Source organism: Neolamprologus brichardi, chromosome 17 (assembly GCF_056152115.1).
Source record: "Neolamprologus brichardi isolate AB-2024 chromosome 17, ASM5615211v1, whole genome shotgun sequence".
NCBI lineage: Eukaryota > Metazoa > Chordata > Actinopteri > Cichliformes > Cichlidae > Neolamprologus > Neolamprologus brichardi.
This window is the reverse complement of record NC_142120.1, coordinates 37,670,190-37,697,797: the sequence shown is the minus strand read 5'-3', so window position 1 is coordinate 37,697,797 and position 27,608 is coordinate 37,670,190. Positions and strand designations below refer to the sequence as shown.

General features: G+C 40.9%; 1 protein-coding gene across 5 annotated transcripts in view; it reads right to left on the bottom strand.

The window, feature by feature from the left end:
- Positions 1–20,307, bottom strand: part of scube1 (signal peptide, CUB domain, EGF-like 1) — a 136,698-nt gene extending 116,391 nt beyond the window's left edge. For all 5 annotated transcript variants that reach the window (XM_087830467.1, XM_087830468.1, XM_087830469.1 and 2 more), the window contains exons 1-2: positions 20,107–20,307; positions 13,668–13,790 (exon numbers count right to left, since the gene is read on the bottom strand). In XM_087830467.1, coding sequence (XP_087686593.1) covers positions 13,668–13,790; positions 20,107–20,194 — 211 coding nt within the window. In that variant the 5' untranslated portion in view covers positions 20,195–20,307. The remainder of the gene's footprint in view (positions 1–13,667; positions 13,791–20,106) is intronic.
- Positions 20,308–27,608: the final 7,301 nt, after the last annotated feature.

Sequence of the window (27,608 nt, the reverse complement as noted above, 5' to 3'; positions counted from 1 at the left end):
TGTATGTTAAAGTTCACTTTTTACTGTTTAGTCTTTTTCTTTATAATTGTATGGGGGGCAGAGGTACGTTTTAGAAAAACCAGCACAGCTATTTACAATAAAAATTCAGAACTTGACAGTCTTGACACATTTAGAGTCTCACAAAAAATGCTTTTCCATGAACATCAGTCAAAAAACAAAGAAGCTGTTTTACCAAACTAGCAGGTATATTATATTTTTATTTTATTGTTTTGCTTAGCCACAGAAACCCATGCTAATGCCGAGGAGGCTTGGAACGCTGCAGTTATTGCAGTCAGCACTCGGCCACCTGTGACTGCACGCGGTCAGGGATGCTGGTTCAGCTCAGTGGGTCCCAGGTTTGAGTCTGACCTGCAGCCCTTTGCTGCATATGTTCCCCCGTCTATCTGCACTGTCTGTATCCATAAAAGGCCAAAAAAAGAAAAACTGTGTGTGGTGAGCCACTGTGTAGTGTGCTGTGATTCCTAAACACTTCCTTCTGTAACGTCATTTTCTGTTTCACCAAGATGCTTAAACTGGTCTATAATATAAAATCATATATACACATTAGTGTAATTTGAGTTAGTGCTGAACCATGCTTGTCATCATGGTAATAATCAAGCTACAAGAGGCAGTGGTACAGTTCATAGAATAAACACACATACTGAGACAGTATGAAGAAATGCTAGCTAGTAGCAATAATAGAAAAGTGTGCTAGTAAACAAAAGTCAAGCCACAGTCGCTTTTGTGACACTTTTTGCTCCCTGTGGGCAGCTGTGGCTCAGGTGGAAGAGCAGATTATCAGCCAATTAGAAGGTGGATCAGTCCCGGACTCCTTCGGTTGAAGCATCCTTGGGCACAGAACTCGGATTTGAGTATGTGTACAACTGTGAGAAAGCACTTAGGCACAGATAAGCACTGTATGATTGTGTGTGATTGAGTGAATGAGACTTGCAGCAGAGAGCTCTGAGTGCTCAGTTGGCACTCAAAGGTGGGATATAAGTGCCAGTCCATTTGTCAGTTACACAACTGAGTCATATGTTCAAAACAAGCTCCTTCAGTTTGCCACATTCGACAAAGAAGCATCAAAGAGACGAGCTCATGTTTTCCTGGAACTATTTGAAACAATGGATGCATAACAGTCCACACACTTCAACTAATTCGTGGCAACTTTTCTGAACTTCTGCTTATTGCGTAAGCGTTAAGTGCTCATATGTTTGTTTGACAGGGAGATTAGAGGGAGGTGGGGAGCTGTGTAGGAGGAGGAGGAAGGCATTTCACTGGATCCTGCCTCAAACAGTGCCACTTCCTGCCCCTGAGCTGTTGCTGACATCTGACAGCAGTGCCCCAACACTGACTCAGTGGCTGCTGCTTCCGCTCACATGCACGCATTTTCTAATTACTAGAGAAATGTTTATGCTCCACGTCTCATCAAGTGAATTAGGCGCCTTTGCTGATGGACCTACACCCCCACTCCCACACTGGAAGTATATTCTGAAGGGCACAGGGAGTAAATGAGAAAGGATGCAGCTTTCCTTTCAGGTAGGATACTGGCTGAAGGTTTCTCGTGTCTGGATTCTAAGTTGAATAATTACATGCTCTGTTTACTGAATACTAATGCTATTTTATGGCAGGAATTAATAAATATGTAAATCAGAGGTTACTGTACTTTACTTCAGAATGCATTTTTCTGATAACTTTTTATTTTTACTTCCTACATTTTAACACAAACATGTATAAATGGACGCGTTGTTATATAGTGCTCTTCTACTCTGAGCACTTAAAGCGCTTACACAACTTGCCTCTTTTGCTATCTAACACTCAGGTGGATGCGTGGGAGTATATTGCCCGAGCGACTTGGGATTAGTATCATGCCCAAAGATATTTGGTATGCAGACTGGCTGCTCCAGTGTCCATACCAAACATCAGTAACCTTGTAATGCCCTGTTTAGCTCCTGAACTATAGCCACCCCAGTCTGTGGGTTCTCCTCCCTATATTTTCAAAACACATTCACTACTTTAGGTTTCATTGAAATTTTAATTTCACAGCACTGCACACCTTCAAATGTCCTAAATAGAGGGAACAATAGCACATTAAAGACAATCTTATTGGTGTATCCATCACTGTGGCATACAAAGTAACAGTTGCAGTTCTACACACGTCTCTGCAGTTTCTCTCGTCCTGTGATTCCCTCAAACTCCAATCCCCACACCATCAAAATAAAAAATAAAAACAGCAAGAAATTTAAAAGAAAAAATAAAAAGAATTAACCATAAAAAAGAAGGATGTAACACTCTCAACCCATAGCTGGACTGGCCATCGGCCCACCGGACATTTGCCCGGTGGGCCGATGGTGGTTTTTCATTTTTATGGGCCGATGATTTTTATTTATTTATTTATTTTATGACAGTATAAACAATGAAAGGTGGTGGATTGGCCAGATGCTGGCCATTGTTTAAAAATAACTCTGAGCACGATCTGATATCCTCGTGTTGGTGTTGTTCCCAGATCATCATACTAAAGGTTGTTCCAGGATCAACATTGCAAGTGACCAATCAGAATGTTGTGATGTCATACTTTTGCGACTTCGGGAAAAACCGTCGTAAAACAAAAAACTGTACTTAAGCTGCGAGAAACTGCCTTTGTCTGCTGATCAACGGACCCTAACCCTAACCCTTTAATAAACGCTAAGCAGAATTGATATTGTCCTTGCAACATTGGAATTTCATAAATGCACGAATGGGTTGGTGCGCAAAACAATAACGTCACAATAATGTGATTGGTCACTTGCAGTGTTGAACCTGGAACAACATTTTCATGATGATCTGGGAACAACACCAACACGAGGATATCAGATCATCCATAACGCTGTTGTTTGGTGGTGGCTTCACAGAGCTCCCACAGAGGCCAGCAGGTGGATGAGGGAAAGGTGAGGCAGGAGGAGCAGAGACCCGAGGCGGCCGCAGGTCCGAGTGTCAGGTGAACTGAACTTAAGGTAAGAAGTTATGACCTGCAGTCTATCTGGGTCAGATATAAACCAAGCCTCGCCTCTGTCAGTGCGCCCCAGGGTGGCTGTGGCTGCAACGTAGCTTGCCATCACCAGTGTGTGAATGGGTGGATGACTGGACGTGTAAAGTGCTTTGGGGACTAATAAAGCGCTATACAAATACAGGTCATTTACCTTTTTTTTTCAAGTTTAGGTGGAGTTTATTTTCGTTGTGCTGACTTTTTCGTACTGCGTGCTAGCTAGCATGACAGAGTTTATACAGCTGTGTGGGTGCTATGATGTTACTGATAGTGAACTTTATTTTGTTCATAAGGTTAGTTAGTAGAGTTTCCAACCGTCCCCTAAAAAATGGAATCGTCTCGCATTCAGAGAAAATATTATTCGTATTGAGGTGAAAAGGAACAAAGTTTGTCCTGTAATTCAGCTACAATGAAAAAGACACAAAGCTGGAGTTTTTCTGTGTCTTTGCTGCACAGCTGCCTCTTCTTCTCTCATTCAATCATGAAAACTAATCAATGATCAGCTGATCGTCTCTCTTGTTTGTTTATCGCCCACTTTGCACCAGAAAGAGGAAACCAGCAGATGTCGCGCTAAACAACAGCAGCACGTTTAAGCTTGATCAGCTGTTGTTAGAATTTATTTAATATTAATTTCTAGTATCAGCTGATGGTCGTTGGAGCCACAGCTGTAAAGCTGCTGGTCATGATGTGGGTTTGGATATGTGGTGAGAGGGAAACATGAAGATGAAACCAGGAGATGTCCTTACTGAATCATCAGAGCTGAACAGGTGATGGAGAAACAGGTTTACCTTTTAGGTGACATGAATGAGTTGAAGTTATGAACTGTTTCTGAGAGACAAATAACACCAGGATCCTTTTCTAAGTAGCTGACAGCTGGTAACTGTGCAGGGGCGGGTCTAGCAAAGTGTTGCCAGGGGGCCAGGTAGGGCATTAACAGGGAGAGGGGGGCACAGAGAAATACTTTTCTTTCTTATTCTCATTTAAAATGCTTTTAAAAGATAATTGTCTGAATCTCACAACCAAAGTTTTTATCTGATGTAAAATGTATAGAAATCATACATATACCAACAAGACTGTACATCACTGTCACAACAGTGTTTGTTTTCATTCAAAGGCTTTATGACTTTTCCTATAATACCTGGGGGGCCGGTCTCTAGTCAAAATGCCCGGGTCGATTTTTTTGTCCCAGTCCAGCCCTGTCTCAACCACAACAAAGAGTCAATGAATTAAATATGTACTATTAAACATTACATCTCTCTCCTCTCAGTTCTTTTTAGTAAATACTTTAAAAATTAATCAGCACATTCAGTTACTGTGCCCTACAGAAACTTGGCTACAGCAGGATAAATACGTTAGTTTAAATGAAACAACACCGCCGAGTCATACAAACAGTCAGAATCCTTGAAACCCAGGCCGAGGAGGAGGAGTGGCAGCAATCTTTCACTCCAGCCTATTAATCAACTAAAGACCCTGGAAAAGATCTAACTCACTGAAAGCCTGGCTCGCTGTCATGTGGACCCTAACCAGAAAGGTCACAAACAAGTTTTATTTCTTATCTAGCATCCTCCTGGCCTTAATCAGAATTTCTGTCTGATTTCTCAGACTTTTTAACTTAGTGCTGAGTTCAGATAAAAGAACAGTTGAAAAGCTTTCAGTTTATCAGAAATGCTGCAGAAGGAGCACTAACTTAACAGGAGTGACCACATAAGCTTCTTTTAACTGACTCTGTGTTGAATTAATCATTTTAAATTATTTTATTTTCATACAAAATCAGGTCCCATCAGGGTACTTTACTTTCAGACTGCAGGCTCTGTTGTGGTTCCTGGACTTTCCAACAGTAGGATGGTAGACAAAGCTCTCTGCTATCAGGCCAATCTTTTTTTCGGTTTAGGACCAGAAAAAATAACTAAATAAAGAAGCTCTCACTACCACTGCTTACAGAATAGTAACCCTTAAGTTTACCTGTGCTTTTATTGTAACTGTACATTCTTCAGCCATCATATTAAAACCACCTGGATTATGTATACCACACTTCTGTAGGCACTTTGTGTTACTTACATAAGTACTGTGTGAGCCCAGCTTGTTCCTAAAATAGCTCGGATTCATCAGAAGACAGGCGTTTCTCCTGGTGTCGGAATTTTCCACATCTTCTAATATGGCAACAAATGTCAATAGCAGCTGGCCACAACCAGACCAACAAAACAACTTTAAGGGGATTCACCACCAGGCCCAAAACAAACAGTACAGTTAGCAACAAGCGTGTGAAGACAGTCATTAGTGGAAGCCACACAGACCCACAACCGCGGTCACACAAGCCTAGTGCCTGACAACCTCCGATGGCTAGAGGAAAATGTATAATGTGGTGTCTGGCTGTCGCCTGGGGGAATCAGCAAATCAGCAATGAGAGTGCTGCCCCCAAAAGCCTCATGTGATTGTTTTGGTCCCTCACAGACTGCTGCAGTCACTTCTCCACAAACACAATTTACTCTCCAAGTTGTAGTGACTCTTCACAACCTCACACAACATGCGAGAGCATTTTCATCTTCAAAGTAAACATTTGACCTCCAAGTAAAAGTTGTATAACACAAAACACACATTTCAAAGGCACAACTTTTACTTTAAAGAGTCACTGTTAGCGTCACGCAGTTCCATTGTTTGTTTGCAAGTAGCTGGCAGATAGTCAGCGTGATATATGCAAACTTATGGTTAGTGTCACGTGTTTTATCACAGCTTGCTTATTGTAAATCTTCTTTTAGACTTCTACTTCTACAGTTGAGGACCAAAAACAAAGAAATGAATGTATTACAACAGTATAGCGAGCAATAATGTAGTAAACTGCGACATCCCAAACAGTTACCAGTTACCATATCATATGGAGCAGCGGTCCCCAACCTTTTTTGTGCCACGGACCGGTTTATGCCCGACAATATTTTCACGGACCGGCCTTTAAGGTGTCGCGGATAAATACAACAAAATAAAACTAGTACCGGTACCGAAAAAAAGAAGATTTATTCATAACACACGTGAAAAGACCCAGGAAAACAGAGTTAATGATAAAAACGATAACAAAATAACACTGAAAACCGATAAAAACCCTGAAAACCATACATTTCCAACACGTTCTCACTCCCAAAGCGTAATATTTTACGCTAGGTGACAAATCGTCAACATATTACGTTTTCGGCTACCCACCACGTTCCTAAATGACGACCTCGGAAAAATGAGGAAATATGAGAACCGTATGGACTCTATCTACACATGTTCGCTCTTTTTCTTCAAATCACTTAGAAACACGCTATTTAACAAAATTAAAGTCTTGGTTAAGATCAGGAAAAAGATTATGGTTAGGGCTAGGGATAAGGTTAGGTTTAGGGCTGGAATACAGGGCTGGAACGTCTATTACCGCGGGAGCGTCATTGCACTGGATTTCGGCCATAACCCGCCACGCGGCGGGTTATGGCCATAAGAACGCCGAAGGCCTCCTTTTGCGTTCCTCAGGAACGCCGCGGGACGTGACAAAACGTCGGCATGTTACGCCTCGGGAGTGAGAACGGGCTCACATTTCACACCTAAGCCTCAACTCTCGTGGCCCGGTACCAAACGACTCACGGACCGGTCCGAGGCCCGGGGGTTGGGGACTGCTGATATGGAGGATGTATTTAGTGGACATCTGATTGACAACTACTCTAAAACCAACTAAAGTCTTTACCGCTACATTTAGGTTATTACCCCCCAAAATGAATGCGAGCTTATCCATGAGTCTGGGTGACAGGGAAAATGAAACATAAAGTTTGTACTATCGCTCAGGCTGAGACTGTGGTTGGACACAGAGCCACAAAGCAGCTGTGTGGTTGCCAAGTCAAGACCACTTATGTCATCGGGTCTTTCAACTCTGTATAGAGTGAGATGGACTGAAGGCCGTTAACAGTCTGTGTGGAATTTCTTTCCTCCTTCTGCACTTTTTCTGAGTGGCATTACTAATTGCCAAGAAGCAGGCTGTAGATGTTGCCTTAAGGCCTCGTTATCTATATATAAAACTGGAGCCTTGGTGAATCTGACCTGCTCCACTCAGAGTGTGCAAGGAAGTGTCAGAAAGACAGACAAGCGAGAGCGGGAGGTGCAGGAACACACTCAGCGATGGGTGGGATGGATTTCTGTGAGTGTGTGAGCTGAGTTATATCATCTATGTGTGTCTGTAGGTAGCCAGTGAGGAGAGCGGCTGACTGATGACGGAGGTGCAGACACCAGGCAGACAATGGCCTAGTATCTGTCTGCCATTTCGTCTTCATGCCCTCCCACCTGCTCCCTCATCATCCTCCCATGAGATGCACTTTTTCTCTCTTTCTCTGGCTTTGTTAAGCAGGTTGGGTGTTCGTCATTACCGCGTCGCAGAGAGTGTCAAGCTTCTCCTCGTGTCATTTTGGCATTTATTTCTTAGAGCAGAAGAATGTGGTTAGAATTAGGCTTAACCTAAAGGTATGTGACAGGGTGGTGTAGGTTTTGAAACAGCAGGCAGCGATGCAATCAGCTGTCACTTACTCCAATAGTCAAATGTGCACATTGTTTACCAAGATCTCAATATGCGCTGTTGTTACGTGTACAACAGAAACCTCCTGGCAACTAGGAACAACCAGTTAGCCTGTAAGTGACAACCCACAGCTCTGCAGCAGCTATCACTCACTGCCTGGATCATCACACGCTGAAATGGAGCTAACCTTTCCATAAAAGATGGAGGAATGTGCATGTTATAAAACAAAGAAATAACAGGCATCTTTGTCCTTTTAGGAGGGTTCTTTTGAATCGGAATACCTTCACTAATCTCGTGGAGTTTCTCTTCCCTGAACTATGAAATCCAAGTTTCTTTTATTCCCAGTGCTCCTGCTTTTAAACACTGGGAATGTTTTCAGTTTCAGCTTGGGAAACCTGTGCACAGTACCACTACGTTTTGCTTGACCTCGTGATAAAACGAGCGAGGCGGCTCTGGATGTGCACACACTCACACAAGCACATGTGCAGTTAAGCAGGCTCGAGCAGCTCGCACATACTCTTCATTTTACAGCACAGGGATAAAAGTTCACATTTTTCCATAACAAGCTAACTGTATCAGCTAATGGAAAAGTCTACAGACAGGGCAACGTTCATAATCACTATATCACATTTCCGTGGCGAGCGTTGTCGGCACACTCGTTTTAGACAATCACTCTAGTGACGGCACAGTACTGATGGAGGAGAATTCAAGTTAGGAGATAATAAGAGAGCATCCGTGTGTGTAGGATTTGAACCTTGTGAAGATAAATATGGGCTGGAAATGCTCATTTCAAGTGCAACATGTAGGGAAGGTAGACTGAGCACACAGATCATCTCCCGTGGTCACCAGAGCTCGAGTCATGACAAAAGCACAAGAGAGAGTGAGGTTTCTCAATGGAGCTGCACAGGCCAACTCCCTCTGGAACCTCGAAATTGTGTTGTAGTTATGTCATCATCAACATAATCTATGGCTTTGTTGTTTCTTTACATGTATTGACACTGATTTTCAATATTTAGCTGAACTTTTGACCACTTTTAACCTTGAATATGGGCCAGGCCTTCAAGATTTTGCAATTGTTTTGGTGTGAATTAACCAAATCAGTCTATATTGTTGCTTTCTTTGGACGCTTGTTTATTGCTTGACAAACTTTCTCAAAACTAAAGAATTTTCCAGTAAAATATCTGCAGATGTTTTTTTATCAAGAAAAATCAAAGTTCTCAAGAACTTTGGACGTGAGGTCAAACTCGACGTGTTCACAGCACAGATGTCAGATCCTCATCCAGGTGTTTTGATGGTAGAGAAATCACAAAATGTTCTCTACCATCTAATGCAAATGTGACATGTTGCTTCTTACTCATGTCCAGAAAAGTAAAGCTGATAGTTTACTTTAAAAGACGATGCCATGGGGAGCCACACTGTCAGGAGAGACATACCAAGCGAATGCTCGGAGAACTCCACGGCCCCTCACATCGATCCACTGTCATGAAGTTTATAGACACAAACATGCTGGGCTACCACATGCTGCCAGAAAAGCTTCAGCGTACCTCGGCATTTGTTCTACAAGCATCTTGAACTCTGCTACAGGAACAAAACACAATTCTTTCACTACGATCTCACGCCATCGTTTGGTGTTCAGAGTGCATCAGTGTAAAATCTCCCTGTAAGATCCAACCCATCGAAACATATCCAGAACATTCTGATGTTTATTGACCATTACAACAAGACCCACAAACATTTTTTCGCTATATCATGTTGTGTATGACATATTTATTATATTTATTATATATTTTTATATCACATTTGATACTTTGGGCATTTTTGGCAACTTTTCTTAGCAACGTTAATTTTAGGCAAAAAGGTTTTGTCCATAACATTTTGAAATTATGGCAATTATTGATCATGTTGATGAGATAGAGGTCTATCATATATGATACAAAGGGCATTATAGAGTTAAACTACTGTAAAGCCAGTAGCATATGATTCACACTAAGCTAAAGGAGAACGATGCTTCCCTCCAAAGGGGCAAGAAAAACCAAAACGCCGCTGTACAGGATGAGAGCTCGTTGCTTACAGGTTAAAGTTTCAGGTTCTTCAGTGTTTTCTGTGTGAGTTACAAAATGCTGCTGGTGACTTTGCTCAGTTTTGTCTTATAGTATATCAAGACATGAAGTGGATAATGAAAGCACTCCCTGATGCAGACATAGCACACTGCTATAACAGCTAATGAACAACTTCAGGAACCCAGAATTTGGCTTAATTTTCTTTACACTGGACTTACTGTCTGTAGTAATTCAATGCAATGGAGAGGTGTTGACCAGCAAAGCAGACGTGTTAAACAGCTCAGTCACTCTGCAACAACAAAGCTGCATCACAGCAACATTTCAGTAGTTGCCAATTATATTTCAACCTGTTTACTGGAGTTAACATCAGGAAACGGTGGTTATGCACAGAAAACATACTAATAAAATCACTTGGGCAAACACTGACACTGTGGTTGCATGCAGTCATTATAACCCCCAATGTTTTGCTTTCACTTCCCCGATGCCAACGCTGATGTCACCATAATGCCCCCCATCACCCCACATCCTCCTTACGTTGTGCTAAGATGTTTATTAGTTTGATTTGGTCAGATCCACCCCATGACCATTACCTCCAGTTTCAAAAAGTAAAGATGGAAGTCTTCAGAAATCAGACTTGACACTATACACATAGCTGTCTTTTGTGCCAGTGCTTCTACAGCATCGCCCTTACTTTCAGTACAGGCCACAATATATTTAGTTCTTAAGACGTGTCTATTTACAAAGCATGAAGAGTGCATCTGGAGGTCTCTGAAACACAGGTGCTCTGGACCTGGGAAAGATGACAAATGAGAGCAGCAGTCTGGACTATCATACATTTCTCGGTCAATGCACTTTTAAGAAATGGGGAGTAAAATGTCTCTTAGAAGCACTTCTTTTGACACAGTTTTTCATGATGTTTCACTACGCTGCTGAGTGATCATTCGCTGATATGGAGTGATGCCGATAATAAAGACACAGAGATGACCTTAGAGCTGCGGAGAGCAAGCACAGACACTCTGCTGCTTCCAGGTGCTTCCAGGAATAGCAGAGCCACTAATGGCGCTGGCCAGCAAAGTGGGCTGTAATGCCTGTTGATGGAAAACACAGCCGGCCAATTACAGCGACCATATCTAATCACCGGGGTCAAGGGTCAACTCCCATCCACCATCTGTCTTCATTTGGCGTCTCTGTCATGAGCTGTTGCTTCATTGCCAGTGAAGAGTTTAAAAGAATGAATGTACAGTCATGAGGGAGGACAGTGCATGACACGTACACAGTGATGTCCCAGCTGACATCCAAGGTCCATCCATAGTGCACGCCACAAACATGCTCACACTGATGCAAAGGTATCTGTGCAAAGTGATGGAATAAGAAGTGGCTGATCTGCTCAGACAGCAACGTTATGGAGGGAAATCATAACCTTGAAAAGTCTGGACCCTCCTGCCGTCTGCTCTCAGAGGAGAGAGAGAAGCTGTTGTCATTCAGCACACATCGTTTAGAACGACTGAGTGTTAAGTGTAATAAATCACCCTGTCTATGCAAACAGAAACAGAGACAGATCCGCGTGTATTCTGAGACATCAGTGTGCACAGTCAGTAATTATGCATGTCTAAAGGGTCAGTTCATCCAAAAATGACATCATTGTGAGATAAGAGCACATGCTGATAGAGATAGAGTAGAGAAAGACTTCATGGAAAGATCAAACGGCAAGTTGTTGTTGTTGTGCTTTAAACTCACTGTAAAAAGTGGAAGATGTTCTACTGACAGTAGATGTTGTAGCATTTTATTTTAAAAAGTTAAGCTAGCTCTTGTGGATTAATAATAATCCACAAGATTATTATTAATCTTTCCCATGATGCATTGGGTTTTTCCTTTCCAGTCACCTTTCTCACTCACTATGTATTAACAGACCTCTCTGCATTGAATCATATCTGTTATTAACCTCTGTCTCTCTTCCACAGCATGTCTTTATCCTGTCTTCCTTCTCTCACCCCAACCAATCACAGCAGATGGCCCCGCCCCTCCCTGAGCCTGGTTCTGCTGGAGGTTTCTTCCTGTTAAAAGGGAGTTTTTCCTTCCCACTGTCGCCAAAGTGCTGCTCATAGGGGGTCATATGATTGTTGGGTTTTTCTCTGTATCTATGAAGCGCCTTGAGGCGACTTTTGTTGTGATTTGGCACTATATAAATAAAATTGAATTGAATTGAATTGAATAATAATTCTCCTCTATATGTACTGCATCACATCCTGTCTGGGAACTGTTGGATTTGAACTAAATATTAAAGTTTCTATTTGAAGTTTGAAAAACCCCACAAAGCCAGAAAGACAAAGAGTTTCTCCAACTAGAGATTAGAGAGTTTTTCCATAGCATTCCTTGGATGCATTATTTTTTTCAGTCAGTCACTTCTCACTGGAATTTCACATAATGTTAGCTAGCTAGTAGCTCACAGAGCTAGCAGGCGTCTAACAAGAGAAGTTAAAAAAGAAAAGTGAAAACACAAAGACAGAACCGATGTTACAGAATAACTGCCTATTGAAAACCCATGAAAAATTCCCACACTGAGGACCTGAATGAAAAAGCTGCAATTTAGCTTGAACAAGCTGATTCGACCTGGTTTACATAATCTAGTTAAAGTGGCTATCCAACTCAGTGAGTTACAGATCAGCCACAGCGATCCTGTCATGTTCCTAGACTCTAGTTCTGATTGGTGAATTATCATTGCTGTTGGGACTGATGACTATTTCATAGTCAGCTGAAAATGTCATTTATTATAACCAGATCTGAGGCAATAAAACAGGAAATATAAATATACTTGGCTTAAATTAAACCAGTGTGGGAAAGATTAGATGATCACAGTGGTCGTGTGAGCACGTTTAAATAAATGTGTGACAGACGAGACCTAACAGAGGGTGAGAGATGGAGAAAGTGTATCTGTGCAGTCGGCTGTGGCTCCAGCTGTGGTGTGCTTTCAGGCAGGAGTGGAGGTGTGAGCGCACAGCCGGGTGCTGCCCCCTTCTCACCCCGACACCCTCAATAAGTCCGCTTTCTCTCCGTTAATTAGGAGAACCCTGTGGGTGTAGGGTGTGGGGGTTGTGAAACAGCTGTCCATCCTGCGGTTGCATCAGAGGCCCAGTTCATGCACTCACATCTAAGCAAATTCACAATAATGAACATCACCTATCCTTCATGTGAGGAGAGTATACTCTGACACAGCAGTCAGAAAGTCAGAAGCAACCAAGTATTTTAGTCTCCTTTCAAAGACTTTCAAAGATTTGCTGTGCTATTAGAAACGTTTGTACACTTTCATCACTGTCATAGTCGCTCTGTGATCAGCGTAGAATGAGCCTGTTCCCCTCCTGCTGCAGGTTAGTGCGACACTTCTGCTCTCAGAAATCTCCAAAGCAGAAGACAATGGAGTTGTTATACATCTTACAGCAAGGTAACGTCTTTGACACATCAGTGGAATAGCCTCAAACACTTTCACAATGGAAACCTGCTACCCAGTTAGCAGTAACTGACTAATAAAGTTATAAAGTTATAAAATGGAAAATTGTCATTCTTGAAACAAAAAAGTAAAATGAATCACCAAATTTGCTCGAAGAACTGTTAATAACCTAACAACCTGCCCAAGTGAGTCTCTGTGTGAGAAACACCAGACTGGCTGCATTGTACACCTTTGTATAAGAGTCATAGTTCAATTAGCACCGCCTGTCAGATGCTCATATTAGAAACCACCATGCACCACCACCACACACCTTTCAAATAGCGGCCATTATTCAAACCAAGTGTTTTACTCTTCCTTCAAAGATGTGTTACTGTCACTATCAACGTCTCCATGAAGAGCTTGTTTCAAGCTATTGCTAGATCTGCCAGGCATTTTGTTTAAAGCATACTAAGGACTTAAAGCTGTTTGCTTCTGGATGTGCTCTCACTCTCAAACAGAAGTAACATGAAGATGTGCTTTGTGTTCATATTCTATAACAACTGGTACATTCCTGCGTAAATCCCAGATTGTGCGTTCACAGGGATGAACCGAAGGAAACGTAGCACTCACCCTCGCACTGTTTTCCATCTCCCTTGTATCCAGGCTTGCAGATGCAGTTGTAGGATTTGGCTGTGTTCTGGCAGAGGGCGTCGATGTGGCAGTCGTCTGAGTCCTCTGCACACTCGTCTACATCTGCACAAACACAAAACATTAAAGCCTAATTAGACGCGAGTCCCTCGATCAATGAACTCTGTTGGAGCCAAGTCCAGGCCAATATTTTACTCAGTTACATCATGCCATATTTAAGTATTGGTCATGATCTTTAAGTTTCTATTATAATCTTGATCATTTTATGTTATAATGTAATCGGCTGTGCTCCATAAATTAATCCTGCTTTGTTAGTCTGTTGTTGTTGTAAAGTGTTGATAGATGTCGTAAAGGGGGTGTGTATTTGGCCCGCATGCGGAGGGGTATGGGTAAAAGGTTAGGTAAGCGAGCAGGACGTGGAGCAACAGTTTTCTGACCGTCGCCATTTTAATGTTATTTTTTGTTGTAACATAGAGGGAATGTAAATGGAGCTCCCACCAGAGGCATTTGTTTTGTACCTTTCGATTTGTATGGAAAATAAATGTTTTGCCCCTTTTTTCCTTCGCCTCATTTTTGCTACCGGGAGGCATCCAAGCTACTTAACAAGAGCGCGAGTCAGAAACTTTACGTCCTGCAGAAACGGCAAAGAAGGACTGAAGGTTGCTGCTACATACTCCACGGTGTTGCATGTGATAACTGATATATTGTTGTGATGTGATGTCATCACTTTACACATGTAAGCTAACTTAACAATTACAGAAGGTTTTTGTATTTCCTTTGTTTGTTTGTTTGTTTGTTTGTTTGTTTGGTTGGTTGGTTGGTTGGTTGGTTGTTTGTTTGTCCCGTTTGGTTCTTTAGCCGTCAGAATTGTTGTCTGAAGGCCAACAAAGATACCCAACAGATTTACTTTATCAATCATCATCATCATCATGATATTGATATGATAGTGGTTAAAAGAGTCATAGAGGCTGTTATGAAACCATTTACATACATCTGTAATTTATCATTTCAAACTGGTCGATTTCCAGACAGAATGAAAATAGCAAAAGTTATACCTCTATACAAATCTGGAAACAAACACCATTTCACAAACTACAGGCCGATCTCTTTACTGCCTCAATTCTCAAAAGTTCTTGAAAAACTGTTTAAAAACCGACTGGTAAAATTTACAGATAAACATAAACGACTCACTGAGAGTCAGTACAGATTCAGATCAAGCAGATCAACATCATCTATTAGATTCAATAGAATACATCACAAATACCACAAACAAAAAGCAACATGTGGCTGGGTTATTCATAGACTTGGCAAAGGCATTTGACTCTATAGATCCTGATATATTAATAAGAAAACTGGAACGTTATGGTGTCAGAGGGGTAGCTTTAGATTGGGTCCGGAGTTATTCAAGTGACAGGAAGCAGTTTGTGAAATTAAATGGTGGTTGTTCCTTATGTATGGACATTGCTTGTGGTGTACCCCAAGGGTCAGTTTTGGGTCCAAAATTCTTCAACTTGTACATTAACGACTCTGTAAAGTGTCCAAAGTATTAAAAATGGTTCTCTTTGCTGACGATACAAACATCTTCTGCTCTGGTGATGATCTGCAGAATTTATTGGAGGATATGAAATAAGTAAAGTGAAGTTCTGGCTTGATAAAAATAAATTATCATTAAATTTGAATAAATCTAAACTTATGTTATTTGGAAATAGTCGTTTAAATACAAATGCAAAGATTCAAATAAATGGTGTTGATATTGAAAGAGTCAGTGAAAATAAATTTCTGGGGGTAATAATAGATGAAAAACTTAACTGAGAGCTCACGTAAGATATATTCATTCCAAAGTATCACCAAGCATTGAAATACTAAAAAAGGCAAAACAGGTATTCGACAGAACATCACTTCATATTCTCTACTGTTCACTGGTTTCACCATACTTCAGCTATTGTGCAGAGGTCTGGGGCAACAACTATAAAACCACATTACATCACTTTTTACTCTTCAAAAAAAAAGCAGTTTGAATCATCCACAGTGCAGCTTACAGAAATGTACAAACTCACTATTTTTGCAGTCTGAAATATTGAAAATTGACGATCGAGTGAAATTCCAAACAGCACAAATTCTATTCAAAGCAAAAAATAAAGAACTGCCAGGAAATATTCAGAGTATGTTTGTTTTGAAAGAAGGAAGTTATAATTTAAGGGGTTTTTGTAACTTCAAAACAATGAAGGTCCGTACTACAAGAAAAAGTTTCTGTTCATGGAGTGAAACTGTGGAACAGTCTGAATATGGAAATAAAGCAACATCCAAACATAAAACTGTTCAAAAAGAGTTTAAAAATATGATCTTCTCGAACTATAAAGAAAAGGAAAATATTGAAATTAAGTGATTGTCTCTATTTAAAAACAAACAAACAAAAAAAATTCATGATGTGATATTATAGTATATCAGAAATTTGTTCACTATTTTTATTACAAATGATATCAGTAAGGGAGCAACTAAATATTAACTGATAATTTATGGCAAAGGGGTGGGATCAATAAGTGTTTACTTCTTCCCTTTCAACATGTAAATTAATCAGAACGTTTTTTTGTATGTAATTTGTACAGTATTTTTTTCTCTCTTATTTTCTTTTCTAAATGCACTTGTATATTGTTCACATGTTGAAATAAATTACCAATCAATCAATCAATCAAATGGATCATCATCATGCCGTATTGGTCCATTTGATCGACCATTGTTGTTATTTATTTTATTTTCAGTTGTTACAGACAGGACAGACATGGCTGTGGGACAGGAGAGGGACAGTGAGAAAGGAAACTTAAAAAGAGAAAGAAAAAAAACTCCCGGATCACCTGTTGAGAGAAAAAAAAAGAAAACAAGCAAAAAAAGAGAGCAGCATAATAAACACAACACCATTGATCTAGCTAAGTGTGAATAACAGTAAATACTAAATATTGAAAGTTGTTGTGCAGCACGCAGACAGCGCACAATTTGAGCTAGCAGTCGGGAAAGGTGTAGTTGTGTCTGTGAACAGTGAACACCTGTGTGCACACCTGTGTGGGTGAGCGTGCTTGTATTCAAAAAGGGTATTTGCATGTATTAAACAGAAAGCTCCTGTGTTGGATACACTTTGTAACAGCGTTCAGTTGGTGTCCAGCAGCAATGAGCAAGTGGTCATTGCTGCACTTTACAGGAGCGTCCTTTGGTGACAACACATACATACAGAACAGATTCAGAAAAGGATGCTTTGGCTTGTTCAATTACCAAGTTTGCCCAGCAGGGGGCTCTGACTGTATCGTTCTCAGCACTGCCTGCAGTACATGTAGCAGAGTACATGTCAGAGAGCTCAGAGATAATAAAATCATTGGAGAAATAAATTGCTAAAGTTATTTAAATATCAACCAGTTGTTAATGAAGACGCAGTGTGCATCAGTTTGATATTAATATTCCCACTGACACATTTGGGTTCTTCATATTCTTCTTTCAAACGAGCAGTGACAGCTGTTGAATACGAACAATAAGAGAATTGAAGAGTGAAACTAGCTACTTTGTGCGATGTGTCGTCCAGTCACGTGAACACAGAGTGGCCAAGCGTGGAAACAGGTTGAGGTTCAAGCACCCACTGATAACTCCGATGAAACACACTGATTTAATCCTGTAACAGTGTAACAATGTTCCAGCACTCAACTTCCACGTTTCCACACAGTCTGTGAACTTCATGAAAGGAATGCTTTCCATTCTTGGTCTAAGCAACAAAACTTAAAACTGCAACAAGTGAAAGTCCTTCATTTATAATTTTACCAAAGTTTCATCATGAAAAAACGAATTAAAGTATTAAAAGTTAAAGTTCTCTGTGTAGAAAAGCACTTTAATGCCATTATTTTCACTCATGCATTACTGTCAGGATTCAGCTGTTAGTTTTTTATATTTCATATCTAACTGCATGTATCTACTCACTAAGATTGCTTTGCTTTATCTGGGCTCAGATTGTCTGTGCAGAGGAGCTACGAGCTCAGTGAACGGTTCTAGGGGAATACCATCTCGTGACTTCCAGGATGGGGTTTTACCCTGATGTGTTGTTGCAATGGTAATCCTGCTCAGCATGAGAGGAAACGTCATTTGTTGTATGAGTTCAGCAACCAGTGGTGCAAAGCTAACAATTGAACACCTCTAATTTTATAAAAACCTGCCTGGATGCACCACTGGTTGGTCTCAGATAGCCGGACTCAGCTGCTGAAGGAGAGCTGGTCATGACTGGGCTTGGGGACAGCTCGATGAACCTGATTCTATGTTAAGGTCTTGTTGAAAGTCATTCCTTGATGCGGCAGCTCATGCGGTAGAGTGGGTGGTCTACCAACTGGAAGGCTGGTGAATCGATCCCCAGCTCCTCTAGTTGAGGTGTCCTTGGCAAAAGACAGAGTCCACAGTTGCCTGTGATCCATATATGTGCATGTAGGATATATGTGTGCATGACTGGGTGAATGAAACGTGTAGTAGGGAGGGCCCAGCTTGAGTGCAAAGGTGCTATAAAGATGCTATATAAGTACCAGTCCATTTACCATTTACTGAGGTGTTTCCAAGACAACCAGGAGACATAATCTCTCCTGTGTCTGCTCCAAGGTCTCCTCACCAACAGCTCACCTCAAACTCCAGCAGGCATCCTAATCAGATGCCCCGACCAATGTTGAGGACATATGTAACTCAAACTTGTACTTAAAAACCCGGGTAACTGTACTCAGGCTCTGTTCTGCCACAGCTTGTGTTGTATAAAGGTCAAGTACCCACGAACTCGAGAAAATATTGTGAGAACCATCAAATTAATAAAAGCAAATGAAAGACGTGTAATTACTCGTCCATCATGTCAGACATTTGTGTTATTAGACACACTTTTGTTAGACAATAAGAAAAGTGAAAACAGTTTGAGATATTATAACCCAGACTCGTCTGTTCGATGGATCAAAGTGTGAGAGAAAAGCTTGTAAAGCTCCAGGTTAAACCCAATGATGCGTGCTGCCTTATTCAGCTTTAATGTGACGAATTTGGCTCTTTTGCTGTTTTAAATCATTCATTTTACCTTTTGGTTTTGCTTGAGAGTGTGACAGTGAAGGAGAGCTCTCCCGTCACGGTGCAGCTGCAGAGAGCAAAGGGCTTAACAGCTCTTCAATTGATCAAGTTATTGATAGAGGAGCTGGTCACATCTGGGCCTCAATCCAAGGGCAAAGGGCCAGCTTATTACACAGGGAATAAACACACACATTCACACAAGGGGGGACTCACAAACACAAACACAGAGATTTGTTGGATCCTGTCAGATCCTTCACTGTCTCCACAGAGCTGCTTCCCTCGTCCTCCACTTCCACCACAATACAAAAGGCCAAGGTGGAGGCTAGCTACAGGCGATGAATGCACCTTAAAAGGGATTTTCCAATAAATAATTTCCCAATGAAAAGAAAAAAAAGTTTGGACCTAATTTGTGTAAAAGTGAGAAGAGAAAACTAAAAAGTGGTCTGAGGGTTTCAGCTAGATCATTGGAGGGGGGCATTTTAGGAGTGTGTGTGCGCTGCCTGCATCGTGGTTCGCTGTCTCAGTAACCTCACCCTGTTCCCAGAGGTGAGAGTCTTAACAATGCGCTCCTGCTGCTGCTGCTACAGGCTCGTTATTGGCGCCTGCTGCCTGCCTGTTCCTCCTGGGACTTGTGAAGGTCCTCCTGTCACCTTCACCAACCCTCCTCACCCCACATTTACACATACACGCACACACACACCTTCCTCCTCGTCCCCTCCTCCAGCAAAGGACACCAAAGCCGAGATGCTACGTTTCGTTAAATGACTTGCGCCGTCTCACCCCCTCAGTGAAATCCTGAAAACAGGCAGCGCTCTCACTCCAAATCAAAGCAAACGAGAGCCCCGACCATAGATCAAGCTGTGGTTTCCGACTGAAACTGACCTTTGCACGCAGGAAACAGAAGTTCCGGTGAAGTCTGGGAGACCACTAAACCCAATTGCGCGTCACAAATGCCGCACAGAGGGAAAACGGTGATGTAAAGCAGAGGTCCTGCCAAAGTGGTGTCACTTAGCTTAATAGATCAAGTATGCTTTTATGAAACGCCCAAGTTAAATTCACACGGAGCGAAAATAGTGCGCAAAAAGTGTAGTTTTTGCATCAACGCAGCGCTGTTATATCACATGAAAACAAGTGCTATGTAATGTCATTGCTGTGTTAATACACAATGCGACTGTAATTAAAAGGTAAGTTTAAAGACGTCGGGATATTTGAAAGATTGTTTTAAAGTCTCCAGCGACAATATTCCAAGTAGGTTTTCACTCATCATTTCCTCATCGGAGCCGGCAAGACAGAAGCCACCACAAAAGTACTAATGGTTGACAATAAAGCAAGACAGAGAGGAAAGGGGAGCGCTTACCTGCCAGTCCGGCATTCCCCATCACCCCGCAAGTATTTATGAGGAGGATGAACAAACAAAAGTCCCGAGAAAAACAAGCGCTCCCCATGCTGACAGACGGTGTGAGGATTCAGCACGGCTTTTCTGGGGGTTTGGACTGGACTGAGTGGTGTGTGTGTGTGTGTGTGTGTGTGTGTGTGTGTGTGTGTGTGTGTGTGTGTGTGTGTGTGTGTGTGTGTGACAGGAGAGGAGGAGGACCGCTTTCAGTGGACTGGCAGTGCAAGAGAAGAGAGAGAGGGGGGGAGAGAGAGATGGGGAGGGGTGGTGGTGGGGATCCTAGCTTTCTGATTGGCCGGTGTATGCCGGTAAGAACGAGAGAGAGAGAGAGTGGGCGACTACAGAGTGGCTACGACAACGTGATGGAGGTACTCGGGCTCTTTTCAAGCTCAAAGCGCTCCGATAAAAACATCCTTGTGAAAAATGACCAAAAAGGCCCCCAAGACATTCCAGGAGCTGATTTTTTTATTTGAAGTATTTATTTAAGTTTTCCTGTGTGGAATCACTTGTATAGTAACCTCTCCAGATCTCTTTATACGACTAAAACAGTAAGGCATTAGTGTGGATATAGCCTGAGGCTGTGGAGAGGGAAAGGTACTTTTTGATCAGAACCCACGCACATGACATACAACAAATACCGAGCCAAAAGTCAAACGCGCTGTGAGCCACTAAAAGCTTTCGATACAGAGTCCTGACAGCGCGCATGCAGCGATTTCCTTTGAGCAATCCTGATGTTTCCATAGAAAAAGGAGGTTATGAGTAAGAGCAGTTTATTTAAATGTGTACAAATGTTCCTGGGTTCAGTAGAAGCAGCATAAATCTTTGTTTAAAATACACGTCAGACTGCGTTTCTTGCTTGGGTCCGATACATAGACTGTATATAAAAGATGAACACAGTGACTCAGTGGTCTGTGATATTTTTAAAAATCACTACTGTTTGCTCTGTGGGCTCACATGGTAGTGAGCTGTAGTCCTGCTCTAATGAACAAAACTCTTACAAACTAAACATCATGCTATATATAACCCCACACACACACACACACACACACACACACACACACACACACACACACACACACACACACACCCCAGACTATTGAATTATTTGTGTGCAATGATTTTTAGCGAGAATGCAGGCTTACGCAGCTTCCTCATTAATCTTTCAGACATCTTTTACACACAGCCAAGACCTGGTAATCCTTGCCTGGATCCAGATCTTTGAATCCATCCACCCTCTAGTGGCTGATGACAGGAAACACAGTTCCATCCTCCTAGAAACTGTCACGCTGAGGATTCAAACTGAGTGTACTTACAGCACTTTCTGATTGCTGGTCGGTACCAGATTGGTGGAACATAGTTTCAGAACAAACCAGATCAAGAACTTGGTGTAAGGTGTGGTGAAGTTTAATGTGTTCGTTTTTATTTTTAAGGGCTTTATTGGCATGGATGTTTAAATAAACAAATATCCAGAACATACAATAAATAGTAACAGCAATATAAATCTTTTCCTTCTTCTTCTCTTGGCAGCTCCCTTTGTTTTCAGCCGATCACCTGCCTCCATCTCACCCTCTTGCTCAACATGCCTACATCCATGAACCCTGGTGTGGGTGTGTTTTCCTTTATCTCCCCAAGGTTTACAGTCTGGGAAATTACCTGTAATTTGAATCTTTTAGGATGACAGTGTTTCTCATTCCTTGCACATTGATATGCTTTCTGAACTGTAACCGGCATGACTTTGGAGCTTTCATGGATTAGGAGGACACCTAGTGGCCTGATGTCAAGAGGCTAAGGAGTAGTGAATTAGGAAACAGACCTTTGGGGGAAATTGAGTATGTAGTCATTTGACTGAGAGGAAAAGCAGAATGAAAAGAAATGCAGGGAGAGAAGGAGGTTCCTGTCTTGTGACAAAATATTCCACATGTTCTGAAGGGTCAGATATGGCCTTCTCTTTTTGTTAGATATATCCAGATAGAAGGACTACAGTTCATAACACTGTAAACATACATATGTGAAAATGAAATGATTTTTGTCAGACATACACACTGTAAACCCCAACAGTCTACCTGACTTATAAAGTTTGTGGATATAACAATTGAAATTCTTCACAAAGTTGAAACAACTTTTTCTGTTCTGTTAACGATTCAAACAGTTATAATTGTACATGGCTTAGAAGTTAAGAGTAAATACTGCTTTCTTAATTATGATTTTTGAGTAAATGTTTTTTTTTTCGAGCTCCTCATGTGTACGTCAACTACGTCATGACCTTTTCTCTCTAACCTGAACGAACATTCAACATGGCTGCCCTTCTCGAGCGACTGGAGAGCACATTTGGAGAAACTTGTAAGTAAAACGGAACCTTCGTTATGTTTGTTTTTTCCGTAAAAAAGCAAGTATATTAATATGTTGCAGCCAAGAACTTGTTTTCGAATGCGCTGTTGTGTTAAAAAGCACAGACCCAGGTGGTGAGCAGTTGTTTGCTGTCGTTCGCGCTCTTTTTTCAAACATAGATTATGTCGTCAGTTTTACAGTTTTAACCAATTAAAACACAGTTTTAATAAGAATCACACATAAAGAAAGGGTCTCAGTGATATTTTAACGACCCCTTGCCAACGCAAGAAAGTTGGCGTTTTTACAACAGCAGCCTCATTGTTCGGCAGGTTTTTTCTTCTTCTCATTAGCATCGTTCAAAAGTGACTTAGCTAGAAGTGGCAACTTCTATCTAAAACAATTAAAAGTAATACCCAGATTGAAATATAGCAAGGTGTTGTATATTTAGTTTGCTGATAAGGTTTTCAGTATTTTTATTTTTTCTTCCAAGGCTGAAGACCGAAGAAAAAAACTTCAGACTGCAAGTAATTTCAGGTGGAGACAGTAAACACAGGTGAGTTGAAAGATCTATTGAACAGTCCTTTCTTCATGGCCATTAAAACATTTTAGGTTAAAAGACCTGTTTTTTTAAAATCATGCCCCGGCTTTGTCACACTGAATCATGTTGAAAAGATATATTTTCATGGCTCCCCCCATTACCACTACCTTGTACTTCTTTCTACCATATTTTATTTTGTGACATTAACATCTTAAATGTACCCCGCCAGTTTAATTATTAATAGCTGTGTTAGTATTTATAATGCATTTTTTTTTATCATGTGCAGATCTACCAAGGGTCAGTGGCACAGTTCACCTTTTGTGGTAAGTTATAACACTTCATATGTGGTCACATAAGTTGTTTCATCAGTTGAAACCATTCATTAAGTCCCTTAACTGTGGGACTTAATGTTAAGGTGCAGATTTCATATATTGATAATGATAAAATTAACACAAATTAAAGTTTCACTGATAAACACTCAATTTTTCCTTGCTTTGAACCCCATGTTCTATATAGATTACAGCTCTGATCTGGAGAACACTATTTTAAAATACTGTGTAGGGTTTTTGTCAAATGATTAAGAAACAGACTCTTTGTCATAAGAGACAGAAAGGTTGTGTCTTAAAAGAAATGTCTCCAAAATTTAGTAGAGTCTGATGTCATGCAGTTTCATAAACATGTATTCTCCCCAAAGAATGACACCTGAAAACTTTGTGTTAAATGAACTTTTCTTTTCCCTTTTTAGGAGGCGCCTGATATCAACGTGAAACACTGCAGTGCTTCGTGCCTTTCCTGTATACCTGCGGGAGGGAAGAATTCTTTAAGACATGTAATGTAAATGTATTTTTGCATCACTTAAATTCTGCCAGTGGGATAAAATGCCATGGATTTTTTAAAATATAATTTAATACCCTAGCAGCTACCAAAAATACCCTCTCTTTAGAAAACCCTCACACACAAACACACACAGGTCAGGAGCAGGGCACAGGCGTATCACAGCACTATGGCTACGCGCCCCAAAACCAGGCTGAAGTCAAGATTTAGTTTGAGATAAAGTCATGAAATAAAAAATTACTTTTTTTAGAAAAATAACAAACATACAAATTATGTAATGCAAGAAGCTAACACGTTAATGTACATTTTTCAAAAAAGTAGAGTACCCTAACTCGTCACAAAGTAACCCACTACACTGCTGAATGTTTTGCTAGATTACAGGTCATGCGTGTCACATTCTCTCAAACCAACCTTACTTATTTAATTGGGGCGATCGTGGCTCAAGAGCTGGCAGTTTGTCTTGTAATCGGAAGGTTGCCGGTTCGAGCCCCGGCTTGGACAGTCTCGGTTGTTGTGTCCTTGGGCGAGACACTTCACCCGTTGCATACTGACGGTGGTCAGAGGGCCCGGTGGCGCCAGTGTCCGGCAGCCTCGCCTCTGTCAGTGCGCCCCAGGGTGGCTGTGGCTACAATGTAGCTGCCATCACCAGTGTGTGAATGGGTGGATGACTGAATGTGTAAAGCGCTTTACATTACAGGCCACTTACCATTGATACTGTGTCTATTCCAGGCGGACACATTGGATGAGTCGACCCTCACAGACACTCCAGTTGCCCTTCTCACAGTGGTTACCGACGGCGCTTCCCAGTCCAGTCCATTTTACTTCCTCAAGCATGGCTGTTGTGGTGAAAGGTGACTAGGTGATGCGTGATATTCCCAGATTTGCAGATGCATTTGCTTTATTGTTTGGCTTGATCTATGCTCTGCATTTAGACGACCCCAGGAAGCTCGTTCACACATTTACCTTTGTCCAAAATATCTTCATGGGGCTTGATGACAGCAAACCCCTGAAACCCCTGCCCACATGCTCTTAAAGAATATAAGGCAATGTTTGTTAGGACATGCACTCTGTTACTGAGCACTTTGTTTGAAGCACTTTATTTAAAGCACTCTAAGTTTACTACAGGCTTTGGGTGGATTTAACTCCATCAGTTTATCTAATTTTCCTATACTTGACTGCCTGTTCTGGTTATTTGGAAGCTGATCGTCTTTGTACCCATTTAAAAAAATTGTTTTTCATTTCTCTTTCAAAAAAAAGTGATTAGTATTTGACTTTTTGTTTTGCATTTTTGTGTATTTTGAGAAAGATGCAATTAGGACTGATGTCGTCCTTTGTGATTTTATAAAAAGATAAATGTTCTACACTGAATTTATAATGCTCACTTTATGGTGCCCATGTCCATGTTAGTGGTTTTATAAAAACATTTGTGATGTTTTTAAATTTCCATGAAAAATTGTTAAATAAACAAAATGTTAACTAACTGAATTTCTGTACTTTGTTAGTAGTCTACACTCAAACATTGAAACATAAATCTTTTAATTAATAATCATATAATTTGAGTTTAGGTTGTAATATAATTGCATTGTGTTGCATCAAAATAATAAACTACAAGAAACACAAAAATATTGAAACTGCCATCACCAGTGTGTGAATGGGTGGATGACTGGATGTGTATACAAATACAGGCCATTTACCATTTATTAGTTCAAAGAGTTATTTAATGCTGCTGTGTGCCTTAATGTTCAGAAACCTAAAGTATGTATCAGCAGCAGAATGGAGCGTTACTGTAAACTTCCAAACAAGCACCGAGTAGCTGCCGCTGGAATGTGACATTCACAGAGAAACTCGCGGATTCTTCCACTGACCGCTGCACACCTGCACCAGGGTAAACCTCCGCCTACCCCACTCCTGCTTTACAGGTGAAAATAGAGCAACAGGACCGCTAGTCTTTGACTTTATTTATTTTCTGCTGTGTTTTACTTGCATCTATTTGAAAGACTGAGTGTAAACACACAAAATATTTTATTTTATGTGCTGGAATGTGCAGAAAATAGGTTTAAATGTTAAACTAATTTCTTCCAGTCAGAGAATGTTGCAGATAATTAAATGTTTGCTTGATGCATAAAGTTAAAAGATTAAAACGAATAAAACAAGTTTTAAAAAGAGACTTTTCCATCTGATTACATTTTGTATGATGATTATGTAGAAAAAGTAGAATTGGGCTGAAAGATCTATCACTTTATCACCTATTCAGGTTGTAAATCGTGTTTTTAAAAAGTAACTAAGTAATTAATTACTTTTGAAAATAAGTAATCAATAAAGTAACGGGATTACTTTTTTGGGGAAGTAATCGGTAATTAGTTACTGATTACTTTTTTCAAGTAACTTGACCAACACTGATAAGCATTGAGCCAAATGTAATGATGCCAACATATTAAACGAACAATATTTGTCTCTTATGTATAATACATCTGTATATACGCTGTCAAACAGTAGCGGTTTTTGATAGGGGCGACACGGGCGGTTGCCCGGGGCGGCATCACGGACATCGGCAAAAAAAAAAAAAAAAAAAAATTGCTCGTACTCATGCTGCCCCGACGTCAGCCAGCACATATTGGGAATGTCATAGGCACCGATCGGTTTTCTATCGCCCATTTGCTGGGAGTAAGGGCGCCCTCCGTTTGCGAGGTGCGCCTGCTGCTTGCGGCGCAGAGAAGAGAGGCCGGGGCGGCGGGGGATTCACTGGTGGCTGGAGCAGCATCTAATAACCCACCCCCAAAATAAAACTAAATAAAAACAAACCAACAAACACGAAAACACCAGACATCATGATACAGACTTATAATCTGCACCGATGTTTTTTCGAAATTCTATACACGAAAAGTGAGCGCGAGAGCCCTCGGTGCGCCTGCTGCTGGAGTCAAGGTAAACTTTATTGTCATCTCCGCTACATACAGTCCAGTAGAGAGACGAGACGACGAGGCTCCAGTTACAGCAGTGCAAGTAAACAAACAATAAATATAAGAAGAGTAAGAAAAAATATATACACTTTAGGACTCGGGGTAAAGGGATCAATAACAATTTAACATTTATAATTCACAGTTGGATGATTTAAAGTCTCACACACAACACATCGAAACGTTGAGGGGGGCGGCTGCTTCCAAGTAGAGCACATTTCATTCATAATGCTGTAAATCCAAGCCCATTATGTATTCATGATCTGAATCCTGGGTTGTGTGAAATCCCAGAAATAAACCCTAAACAAAGTGAATCTGTGAACTAAGGTGTAGGTCTGTTAGGTTATGTTGTGGTGATCCTCGAGTTGGGGGATGGCTGTTCATACTGGAGTGCAAAATTAAAACCAAGATGGACAAGAACAGTTCAAAGCAATCAGGTGCTCAGTTTAGAAAAAAAGAGAAAAGAAGAGGAGGAGAAACGAAAGATACAGGCAAGCAGATGTGTCATTGGATAATGGCGGGTTATGTATCCTGAAACAATCAGAATACTTTATTAATCCCTAAGGAAATAATGTGAGTTACAATTGCTCCAAGAAAAAAATGGTAAAAATAGTAACAGTAACAGACTAAACTCCAAACAATACATTATGTTACAGATTTTAATATTAATTAGTCGTTGTCATTATGTATGTACAGTGGGGCAAAAAAGTATTTAGTCAGCCACCGATTGTGCAAGTTCGCCCACTTAAAATGATGACAGAGGTCAGTAATTTGCACCAGAGGTACACTTCAACTGTGAGAGACAGAAT